This window comes from Xenia sp. Carnegie-2017, unplaced genomic scaffold, assembly GCF_021976095.1.
Source record: "Xenia sp. Carnegie-2017 unplaced genomic scaffold, XeniaSp_v1 HiC_scaffold_23, whole genome shotgun sequence".
NCBI classification, from domain to species: Eukaryota; Metazoa; Cnidaria; class Anthozoa; order Malacalcyonacea; family Xeniidae; genus Xenia; species Xenia sp. Carnegie-2017.
Window position 1 is genome coordinate 12,853,347 of NW_025813486.1, and position 12,726 is coordinate 12,866,072.

General features: G+C 35.6%; 2 protein-coding genes across 2 annotated transcripts; both read left to right on the forward strand.

Annotated features, from left to right (window-relative positions):
- Window positions 1-1,145: 1,145 nt before the first annotated feature.
- LOC124449134 lies at window positions 1,146-5,425 on the forward strand. Its single transcript, XM_047000083.1, has 2 exons — window positions 1,146-1,580; window positions 5,372-5,425. Exons 1-2 carry the CDS (start codon window positions 1,149-1,151, stop codon window positions 5,423-5,425), a joined length of 486 nt encoding a protein of 161 aa, XP_046856039.1. The 5' UTR covers window positions 1,146-1,148.
- A 916-nt stretch (window positions 5,426-6,341) lies between these two features.
- Window positions 6,342-8,123, forward strand: LOC124449135. Its single transcript, XM_047000085.1, has 3 exons — window positions 6,342-6,750; window positions 6,949-7,473; window positions 7,594-8,123. Exons 1-3 carry the CDS (start codon window positions 6,342-6,344, stop codon window positions 8,121-8,123), a joined length of 1,464 nt encoding a protein of 487 aa, XP_046856041.1.
- Window positions 8,124-12,726: the final 4,603 nt, after the last annotated feature.

Sequence of the window (12,726 nt, forward strand, 5' to 3'; positions counted from 1 at the left end):
CGGATTAAAAGAATAAAAGTTCTATCAGACTTCTCCAGGCTGCTCTGTCCTGGGTATCCTCTTCTTTGACACCACATAGCTGCATGTCTCTCCTGATTGTTTCCTTCCACCGATGCTTTGGGCGTCCTCGTTTCCGTCTCCCCTCCACTTGCATCTCATAAAAGAATAAAAAGAATAAAAAGAATAAAAAGAGTAAAAAAGAATAAAAAGAAAAAAAAGAATAAAAAGAATAAAATACAGATTGCCCGTTTCAAACGTCGTTTTCAAACGTCGTGCTGTGTGGACATGCATGAGTAAGTTATTGAGGTTGAGGTAATATACTTTTCGTCAATTGTGTAACAAGTATAAAAATAAGTTCTATTTATATTCGATACATGTGTTATAATTTATACATATAGGCTTTATAATTTCAAGTCTATGAAAACAACAATGCCCTCCCAACGAACAAAATCTTTTGAATTTTAATTATTGATCTATAGTTTATTATGCTTCTTTTATGAGAGAAGTATTTTATGCACGACATTTTTTTTTGTTTGTGAACATGTAACTGTCGAATTTATTTTAGCGGTACACCGTACTCTACCAAAATATCCAAACTTGATCAACTACTTTTACTTCGACGCATTGTATCAATATTACAGCCTCTGTTACCTATTTATAGTCTGCAAGCTGGATAGAATATAACATACACTTTCTCACGACTGGAAAGTTCCTTTTCTTGATGAACTGGGTATTTTATTCAATCCTCAGCTATCACTACATCAGCATTCGTGGCTTCCATGTCTAATGAATCAATCGGACAGCGTTCTTGATAAAAAAAATTGGACAAATTTTACCTTGACGAATGCAAACTTTATATTGCTAAGCTATGATCAAATGTCAAGTAAAAGTAATGCTAAAAGATATGCTCTCAAGTTCTTCTTGTCATTAGTAAATCACAAACTCGAGTGTAGGTATTATTAACCCGCATTATGGGAATCCGCATTTTATTCTTTTCGTCCGCAATCCACATTTTATCCCAACCCATTCAGCAATGTGCTTACTTGAGAACTTCAAGGATTGCGTCAAAGGTAAATGATTAATAAAGAAAGTTTGTTTTAAATTATTCAAACTGGTACTTACTACAGCAAAACATGTCACGAAAACTCATGATGTCGCTTTTTTTTCTTAACATAGCATTGGTTATTGCAAGAAACTGTCCAAGATGCTCAATTTTCGGTGAATCATTAAACATCACTGAAATCTTTCCTCGTCTTGAAAAGAAAGAAGTAAGAATTGTTTATTTTAATCTAAATGTTGCCAGCAATACTACCCGTCAAAACAGAATATTGTCAAGAAGATGGACATGGGCTAAAAGCAATCAAGAACCTCTTCTGGCATTGTCGTATGATCACGATGTTTTATCCCTTGGCCTGCTAAAAAATCAAGCCAAGGAACTTAATTTGGAAATTACTTCTCGCGAAGAAAGAATATGCTTGGAAAGGTTGAACTCAACGTGTCATGATCAGGAAATTGCTCGATATGTATTAAACAAAGTCGGTGAAGCAAAGCACAGAACAGCCATAAGTGAAAACGATGTGGTATGTTATAGAGTTCTACATGAGTACTGGTTTGGTTATGGTGGTCACTTTAGATACAAATGCTGTAAACGAACTTTTACGAAGGATAGTCATGTCATAGCCGTTAATTGCGAACTGCCCGTACACGAAAGTAAATGGTTGGCTGTTTTTAATTCAATTCTTGCTTTCTTAGTTGGGTTAGCGGTTTTGTATTGGCCTTTGATCTTATGCTGTTTACCGAGTATAACTGTTGAAGGAAAAGGCATGTCTTCAGCACTTATTCAATCGTCTTTGCCATTAGATGATAGTACACCTGTCGATTTGAATTCATTATTCAAAAAAATAGAAATATTTCTTTTCCCCTATATCGACGTTCGTACTAAGTTGTGTCTTATCTGGTTTCTGTACATCCCAATGTTCTTTTACATAAAGCTTTTCCTTTATTTAATCATCAAAGGTACGGAGCAATTTGACGACACAGCAAGAAAGCTTTTTTCAATTTTTCAATTCATATCTTTTTGTCTTTAATTTTGAAAACCTCTTGTATACATAATTCTTATCGTCCCTTACTTTGCTATCCCTTTCATTTCGATATTTTTTCTTTCGAGAAAGATTTGCTGTGCAGCTTACAATGACGCTCTTGACGCTACAAATAAATCCGCCTGTTTAATTGAGGAATACTTAAAGAAAATTAAGGACTTGTGTGTAAGAAACATTACGAGTTTTCTCAAACAAACTAACGACAAAAAAATTTCAGACGCAATTATTGACATTTCTTCTATTTATTCCTTTTCTATGGGCTACTTATTATTCCTATTTCTTTGTGTGTAACACTGATAATATTCCTCGTTGCATCTCTAGTTTGTCTTACATTTCTCTCTCCGTATTTTGTGTACATCGCCATCATTTTGCGTTCCAACAAAAAACCCTTGTGGGCTGGATTTATTACAGTGTTACGACTTTATTCAACTTTTAGCGCTACAATCCTTGTAATCTTTTCTTGTCAGTTTGCCGTTAGAACTTTTGGGTTTGTAATCATGGGAATTATCCTTAATGTAAATTTTATTCTTCCCTACTTGACATTTGCAATAGTTCTTTCCAGAAATATTTTCAAGTGCTATTGCAACACTCAAGAAAAGTACAAATACATGAAGAAGGTAGTTGCTATGAAGTATAAAGTAAAAACGTCAATACCCTTAGATTTATTCGAGTTTGTTTCTGATGAAGTTTTACCCATTTCAAATGAGATTTTTAAATTAAGTTGTCAAGTGCTGGCCATCATAGGGTTTCTTTCGATTGCTTTAAGTGCAATCCTTTTGTTTGATGAGACATACGACTCTTCTACAATTGTTTCTGCAATCTCTGTGTTTGTAAGTGGAACGTTTTCAGAGCTGTTTTTTGGAAAAGTTAGAGGTGGCTCAGGATTCGAAGGAATGGAAAAAATTCAGTTGAATAAGAAAATTGCAAGAGCTGTTCAGAAGTATATTTATGTTAATAGAATGGACATTTTTTCTATTAATATATGATAGAGTTTCACGAAATTGGACAATAAACAATAAATAAACGGCTCATGGAAAGAATACAAAAAAGATGATTTTTATCATTTTCTAAGCAATGTTGATATAAAATCAACAAATTGTGCACTCGCATAGCAACGTTAGTTAAAATGATGACATTCAATTCATATGAAAGTTTGTCGAACAATTATGGTTTAATTTGTTTAAAAGTTTGAATTTACTTTTTGTAATTATCAGTAAAAATAGTCCAAAATAATTCTTTCACGCAATTTGTTCTCGATTAAGAATATTTATTGATAGCATTTTTTTTATGTAATGTATTGATACTTCATTTTATTGATTTGATAAGCATTTGTAAACGTTTATAAGCATTTGTTAACGAACAAAAGTTAGGAGATGTTTTGTTTGAATATTATACTCAGTTTCTAGTGATTACTCCTATAATAATTTTGCATTCCTAAAACGAGGTGTTATGAAAGTCTGCACGACGGTTGAAGCATGGAGGCCTTATACCAACAACAAATTTTCGGATATGGGCAGTTTGTACAACGAAGTCGGTTTTGAATGACGAAAGCAAAATTTTGCTCACGCTATTGTATGCAGATCCACGCTCTATGACGTCATGATTTTAATGTTACGTATAGTAAGACATAAGTACTTTATTGAAGTTTAATGTACAATTTTTATAATAGAAACAAACAGCATATAAGTTTCTAACAAATAAAAATAAAAATTACTGTCTCAGGTTAAAATTTCAACTTCATCGTCATTTTTAGTGGCCTTGACTCTACATGCAAATATTAAGTTCACTCACACTAAACTTAAAGCAACTTTTAGTTTTTTGACTGTAAAATGATAATGAATGACATTATGTTAAAGGAGAAATGTTAGTAATTGCCCTCAAAATTTATTAATTCACAATAAAGCCATAAAATAATAATGCAACCACAACTATTCTGATATACATGTGCATGTCAAGTATGAAGTAAAATTCAATTTTTGAACAGTCACAATATTCTATCATCACATCTTTTTGGGAGTTTAAAACCAAAATATTTATAAATCTTCAAACATTTTCAAATCTTCATAAATAACACACCTGAGCTATATATTTATGCATATACCATGAGTGAGAAACTTAGTCCAAATACAGTCATAATTAATATTATCTTTGGATTTTCTTGTAAACGGACAAAAAGCATCAATAGCTTGCAAAAAACCTTGATTGGTGAACTAAAAATACAGCTTTATACAACAAAACCAGTTTATGAGCTAAGCACGAAATATAAAAGTAAAATGATATTTTGTTTACAACAATGCTCTAGCACCATTAAAACGAGCAGATATAGTAAAGACAACATTATTAATGTTCACACTGCTATAGCAACTCAATTTTTTCTGTCAAAACTAACATACACAAACCGAAGCTCTCACTCTGAAATGTCAATACCTTTTAATAGAACATATACAACACAATTATTCTTTGCCAGATGCTTCAGTTAACTCCAAGTTACTGAGAAAAACTGCAACTATCCATATCATTTAGAATTCATCTTGTATAATCATGTTTAGACCATAAATGAAATTACTTAGAATAGCTAGGTAAGATTCCAGTTAACTGTCCATAATTGTCAAATAATCATACAAACAATGTAACCAGATTTCTGTAAAGTGAAACCATGCAAAATTTCAAGAAATTCACAAAAATTGCCTTTATGAAAACTGTCATAAGACTCATCATGCACTTTGTATGCAGACTCTGGTCCAGACAATAAATTTTATCAGTATTTTTATAATTTCACCATACCCCTTCACTATAAGATTAAATATGCAACATGTCTGCCTAATTTGTAAATGGAATGTACACAAGGAGTAATACCATAAATACTGCATGTCCAACGCAGGGCCGGATCAACCATATGGCAGATGGAGCGTCCGCTAACGGGCCCCCGCGTTTTTTAAGTTTTAACTTTTTTCGGTGCGTTGGTGGACGAAATAAGGCCCCAGACCCGCAATATAAAATAACGTAACTCCAAAAATGACTCTTTGTTTGTTTAGTTAATTCTTCTTTTTTGTTGCAACGCGTGAGAACTTGAAACGCAATGAAGGAGTGAGTACTGCTAATGACATAAAAGGCAGGCCCGACTTATGTTTTGTAGTAATTACCGTTACTATAAATAAATGCAAGTAATTAATTGTAATAGATAGCGTAGAAATACTTCAGAGATGTAATTTACTTGCCGTTTGTAAAATAAATGAAAGGCTTAAAACGAAAAGTGTTCGTCTTTTTTACAGAGGAGTCTTACGAGCTGTATGCTCTGTGAGTTCCCAAGGTGGACGTGGCGGTAGCCGTGACCGGGATAAAATCGCAAATATGTGTCTGGAGCGGCAAAACGCAAGGCAAAAGAAGAACGTGTTGCACGGGAAAGTAAATTTTTGGATAAAGTCCTTAAGATATCCACACTGTTTTCTCCAAAGACTCGCGTTGGCAATTGTGACCGCAACCCAACTGGTTGAAGCGCACAGGCCCTTACAGATTTGCAATCTACATGCAATCCTGCTGAGTCGGCCATTAGTAATACGGCCATGAATGCGACAATAGTGACAGATTCCGTGTAGGAACAATCTGACGAAACGCTGACAATAACATCTGGCCTTTCTTTCTGGTGATACATCTGCAGTTAACGCCTATTCCTGTGATTTAGGTATGTAACCTCCCAATATTTCAGAAAGTATGAAAGAACACTGGGTAGCAAAAGGAAGTAGCAAATGTAGAAAGTTGGATGCAAATTTTAGCGCATCTTCCAGAAAATCTGTGGGAGATAATTACAAACGCCAGTGCCAGAAAAGCTTGTTTACATACACACATGAGTAAGAATGTTATATGCAGTGCGGTGTTTGAAATTAAATGAAGATATACGCATGAGCTCAACAAACAGCAACAACCTCCAACATGGCTCTGTTACTCGCCATCTAAGCATGCAGTGTTCTGCTTTGCATGTAAACTGATGAACGACAGTAACGTTTTTAGAGAGCAAGGATATAACGATTGGAAACACGCATCGAATAAAATTCCATTGCACCAAAAAAGTGCACCGAGAGGCTGAGATTCATCTGCTCCAACAAACTGATGCTGGTTGCCATGTTGAGTCGGAACTAGTTAAACAGGTCAACGCAGAACGCGATTATTGGCGTGCTGTACTTCAACGGATAGTAGAATCTATCTGTTGCCTATCTGAACGCGGTCTACCATTTCGTGGCTCAAATGAAATCATCGGATCACCCAGAAACGGTAACTAATTTGGAAATGCTGGCTATATTCGACCCATTTCTTGCGCAACATATCAAATGTACCGTAAACAAGGGACGGGGTCACACTTCCTATCTGTCAAAGACAATTTGCGATGAAATGGTCCATTTGCTAGCAAATCGCGTACGGGAGCATCTTGATACGGAGGTGAAGTCCGCCAAGTATTTCTCAGTTTCTGTGGACTCGACACTTGATATTTCCCATTTTGACAAACTCTCCTGGATTCTTCGGTATGCTTTACTATCAGGGCATGTTGAGCGATTTGTAGCTTTTCTCGAAATGCAAGGTCACACTGGAAGCGAACTAGCAGAAAGCTTGCTTGAATTTCTGAAAGCCCATGACATTGCTATTGCTGATTGCCGCGGTCAGTCTTACGATAATGTAATCAATATGAGCGGAAAATATAATGGCATGTAGGCCATTATTCAACAATGTAATCTGGTAGGGTATGTACCATGTGCCACACATTCCATCAATCTGGTTGGTCAGACTGCAGTAGGTTGTTGCACGGCAGCCATTGGATTCTTCAGGTTCCTTCAAGGACTATATCTCTTTTTTTCAGCTCCACCTCATCGTTGGATAGTTCTGATGAATCAACTGTCAAGCGAGGGCCTGCCAACTGTCAAACGCATGTCAGATACTCGCTGGTCAGCACGCGTAGACGCCACAAAGGCTCTAGTCAAAGGCTATGATGAAATTAATGACGCGTTGGTAGAAATCACAGACGACGAAGAGGAGAAACCCGAAACTCGAGAGGAAGCCCGTGGACTTGCAGCTAAAAAGAACCAACTCGAAACCAGGATTCTGGCAGTTCTGTGGCATCACATCCTGCATCGTTTTCATGCGAACAGTCAAGCCTTGCATTCGGCCAACCAAGATCTCAACTCTACAGTTGCAATCTATGAATTTCTTATGGATTTTATCAGTAAGCAACGCGCAAGATTCGAAGAGTTTGAGGCTCAGGGGAAGAAGCTCAGTCAATGTGACCATTACGTCGGTGACGAGAAACGGGTGCGACAGAGAAATCGCCGTTGCGACGAATCAGGATCAGCGCCCGAAGTGTTGCAATCCTCTGCCAATAAGTTCCGTACGGATACGTTCCTTGTCATAGTCGACAGAATTGACGCTGATTTGTGGAAACGACTGAGCGCATACATCAGAATTGCTGCAAGATTTGGCTTTCCATGAAAGCTCAAGAAATTTTCAGTTGCAGAAGTGAACGAAAATGCCAAGATTCTTCTAGAGGGTTACCCGGTAGATCTAGAAGCCGGATTGTCTGATGAAGTATTACAGTTTTCTGGTTTTCTCATCATACATTTTGCTGTGAAATCATTAGACGTAACTAATGTTTCTGGAACTTGTTTAGCAGCTATGAACGAAACATCATCTGATGAATCTGACGGCGAAGATGACACAGCGAAAGATAGCAATGATGTCACAATTGACGCGGATTCATTGGAATTGTGCATGTACAGACTTCTTCTGAAGAACAATCAGGAAACTGCATTTCCGAACACTGTAATTGCACTGTGGATCTATCTTAGTCTCATGATCTCGTACTGTTCTGGAGAACGGTCCTTTTCTAAACTTAAGCTAATCAAGAATCAGCTACGATCATGTATGACAGAGGAGCAATTAAACAGCCTTGTTTTACTTAGCATCGAAAATTATCTGCTTCGTGGCATTGACATTTCGTCGATAATTAACGAGTTTGCTGTAATGAAATCCCGGAAATAAAACATTTACAAAGCAAAATGAGATTCTAGTTTAGACATGTTACATTACTTGTACGTACATTTTACATACGTGTCGAGCAAGCATGCAGCGCCGCATAAGAGCATGTGTACTGAATCTTACCAATCTTTAGTTAGTTGATTAGGTTTTAATTTTTAATAAAGTTCTCTATAATTTTCAATCTTAAAGTTATTGATATAAGCTGGGCTGGATGACAATACAAAATTTCAAATTCATGTATATACTTTCCTGTTTTAACAATCAGATATTCTTGCAAATTAGAGTATACATATTATTTTTTAATTTTTCTTATTTCAGGACACGGATGATTTTAGTTTGAACACGGCACGGCACGTTTACATTTGGCTTCTTATGTGCCGTGCCAACAATCTTTGTCCGTGCCGAATACGGTAAAAACGTAGGTAAATGTTGAACTAGGCATGCTGAGTCCATTGTTTAGTCAGAAGCAATATGGCGGCGCAAGTTGACGAAAAGGTTATTTTATTTTATACTCAAGAAATCAAAAAGAACAGTGAACTTCATTGGGAAAATAAGGTGTTGAGATGTAAGAAAAAACACAGAAATATGATTAGAAAAATGAAAGAAAAATATATGAAAAAATTCGATTAATTGCCTTCATGTGTCTTGTTTTAAAAGCACCCAAAGAACGAAAAGTATGGATGCATCCACGTACAGATGCGTGGTTTCGTATGGCAGATACGTTTTATACTGATGCGCAGTGGTACGAAAAATTTAGAGTTACAAGAAAAACGTTTGATTTTGTTCGTGAAGTAATCGAGAATGATATCAAGCGAAAAACAACAATCCTACGTAGGCCTATTTCTGTGCCAAAAAAGAGTCGCCATAACTTTCTATTTTTTATCATCAACAGCGGAGTATCGCACAGTTGCAAACTTATTTGGAGTGTCAAGATAATTTTTATACCGGTGTGTTATAAGATGTGTGCACAGTAGTAGTTAAAAAACTGAGATCAACATTTATCCATTTACCTAAAGCACACAAATTGGAAGATATTTTAGATACTTACAACAGTAAATGGGGATTTCCTGGTTGTTTTAGGGCCATCGACGTACACATATTCCCATCCTTGCTCCAAAAATGAATCATGCTGATTATGTCAACCGTAAAGGATATCATAGTGTTGTTATGCATGCGGTCGTTGACTGTAGATAATTATTTCAGAATATTGTCAGCGGCTGACCAGGCAGTGTTCGTGATGCATCATCAAATTCCGAAATTTTTAAAATTGGGGAACAAAGCAAACTTTTGCCTGAAAATAAGCGAGGCAACGTTGGATGGAAATTTGTCCGTCCTGTTATTCTTGGAGATCCTGCTTATCCCTTACTACCTTAAAACCATAAAACCATATCTTAAAACCATATCCGGAAAACCCCAATATATTACGACTGCATAGAAGTTTTAATTGTCGTTTAAGCATGGCTAGGGTTACAGTGGAAAATGGTTCGGTCGATGGAAGGGGAGATTTCGTAGATTCCTTAAGAGAGTAGTCATGTACGGTGGCCCAGAAGTGTTACTGTGATAAACAAAACTCCACAGCTGAAGGGAAATATACGAGACAATATACAATATGCCGCCAAAAATTCAAATTCAAAATGGTGTCAAACAATTCGATTCGGTGGATTCAGAACTCTTTTATCATAAAAGTAATCTTATAATTGTTGTTGCTGCATCATGAATATTACACAATATATGTGAACTGAATAATGAAGAGACTAGTTAAACTTGATGGAGGAATCGACCCAAGCAACAAAAACGTTCCTCAACCAGATTCTTTGGACAACACTCATTCTCAAGATGATTCTGTTATATTAAGAGACCATTTTGCAAACTTCCTTATGTCAGCTGTGGGTCATGACATTGGATCAGGACGATTAAAATATTCAATTAAGTTGAAATCGAAGTTACTTCACTCTTAAACTACTATAAAATGTATTTATATGCTTTTGAATCGTAACAAATCTTGAACATAATGAATACATAATGTATTAACATATACTATCAAAGGGAATAGTACGAACGCAAACCATCCACATTGTCTGAAGAACTAGTGTCAGAAGAGTCATCAGATACATTTAATGGAATTGTACTAAGTTGGTTGATATATTAGGAACTTGGTGAAAAACCACTAAAACTGGTTGGTGGCGGATTTTGATAATGGATAAACGTCTGGGGTACATTATGAGTTTGTTTATTATTTCCCATAAGAAGGCCACTGACTCTTATTTCATGTTTCCTTTCTTGAAGTCTACGTTGATTTTCCAGCTCCATCATCTTTAATTGGAAATCCATTTTTTTCTGATACCTTTCATTCTCTGCCATTAAACGTCTAAATACACAAACAAAATAGAGATAATTTAAGCACATAAAAATTGTACTAAACAGAAAAGCAAGCGATGTCTTGTAGAAGGGGATTAATTGTCCTGACTTAAAGCTTTTCCACGAATCAAACAGTTTTCAAAATTCAATGCGTAGTTCCCACTGAGATATGTTAATGAAGCAGAAATGTTTTGTAGTTGTAAATATTATCAAAAAAAATTCTTTTTGGATAATTGTAAAATATTTTCCAATGAGGTAACACTGAGGTCTTACCTCTCCATTTCTCTTTCAGATGTTTCATTCAAAGCTATGCACATCATGGCAATTTTTGAAATTACTGATTTTCTTTCTTTTAGCCACTGGTAGCTTACTTGATTCCCATGTCGACTGCCTTTTTATACTGCTTATACGGCTTTTAATCATCAAATTGAGTAATTTCAAAACCATCTTGAGTTTCATTAACATCTTTTAGGCTTTCTTCAGGCTGAATGTTCTCTTTTTCACCTGCTTTACCAGTGTATGAAAAGAATAAATATTAGAATGTTGTCATCTAATTTCACAATACATCCAAATATTGCATGGCATATTGCCGAAAGTCATCTGTCAAAATGAATTTTGTTTACTACAAATTATAGTAAATGACAATAAAAGCAAAACACACCATCATTTCCACTTTCATGGTCTCCTTCACTATCACTAGCAATATTATCATTTCCGTACTCTACAAACGAAGTGTCCATTACTACGGGGGTTTTTGTGTTGTGTCTTGTTCCAAGTATTGCATCCAGTTTAGAAAAATATTCCCTTGGCTTCATTTTTCTAGTTCCACTCCTATTTGTCTTATCTTTCTCCCCTTTATATTTTTGACGAAGTTTTTTCATTTTGTTTATGATATCGTCAACTTGAAAGGAAAAAACACTATTTTCCATTTGAACCAATAATGAACCTAAATGTAATGGAACCTTTAGCTGTTTTTATGCTTTAAAATGTTTTTGCAAAAAATGCTGCTAAACATGTTAAGTTTGTCATAACTAATAATACGGCTGTTACAATACTTAATAACATGGGGTCATACCATAGCTATAATTGCCATGCAGTTGATTGTAATATTTGGGAATTCTGCATTGTACAAAATATATGGATTTCGCCCAGTTTTATCGACTGTCCCCCAACTCTTATAACAAATCAAATACTTTATAGATGGGACGGTTTGTAAGGTTATAATACCAAAGAGCAATTAAGAAGCGTGTGTATATAGCTAATGGTCACAGACGTGTTTATGCCTTTGAGGATCCAGCTGCTGAGCTGATTTATATACTACGAGCGAAAAGAGGGCAAATTGCATTACGAGAGTCTTCGGAAATGCTTCCTCAAAAAATCTTTGGTTCTTTTACTATTGGAAGACTTTCCTGCGTGTTGCTCAAGTCAGAAATTACGAACTAATGTTAAAAGCTGCAGGAATTTTCGACAATGAAATCCCACGATAAAATACCACAGAAAGTGCAGTAGTCATTTTACATTGAAGAGAGACCTTGAAGCTATTTCAAAATAAATTTTGTGAATCAGAAATAATTATATCGGGTTACAAAATTTCCACAGAGAGTATTAACAACACCCAAAATAAACAAGGCGAAATGCATTTTCTTTGAAAAGGACAAATGGTTGAAAGGAACAGCAACCATGAGCTAATACAGGTCGCCCAAATTAAAGTGGACGATCGTTTTAGAAAGCATGTCAATGAAAAACAGGATTATTTTTGACTTGATTTTTGATTTTAAATATAAATTATTTTGTAGCACTTTCTTGAACGTATCATCCATCTGACATTGAATGCTCTGAGTTAACACATCACTTTGAACAGTTCATGTGAGCAGTGGCAAACTTATAGCAATCTCCAACAACACACAGCTTTATGTTTAGTCAATCCGCCAAGTTATTATCTAATGTCTTACACGAGGGTATCAGAAGCCACTCAAGTATGTTCTTTTACCCTATGCAGTCAAAACTCTGAAAGGAAATTAGGAATTAATTAGACTTCTCAACCAACAGACTCGCTAATCGTACAACCAAATTGTGAAAATAGAAACTCTTTGTTTCCAAAAGGTAGCTGAGAAAGTTCAAAGTTATGTTCTTTTAGTAGCACTTAATCCGACATTTTTTACTCTTGTTACCTGAAACAAGAGTAAAGACCTTGACAAGAAAGAGAACAGAGCCATCATTCAACAGCATAACAGTGCTGCCTCGTCTG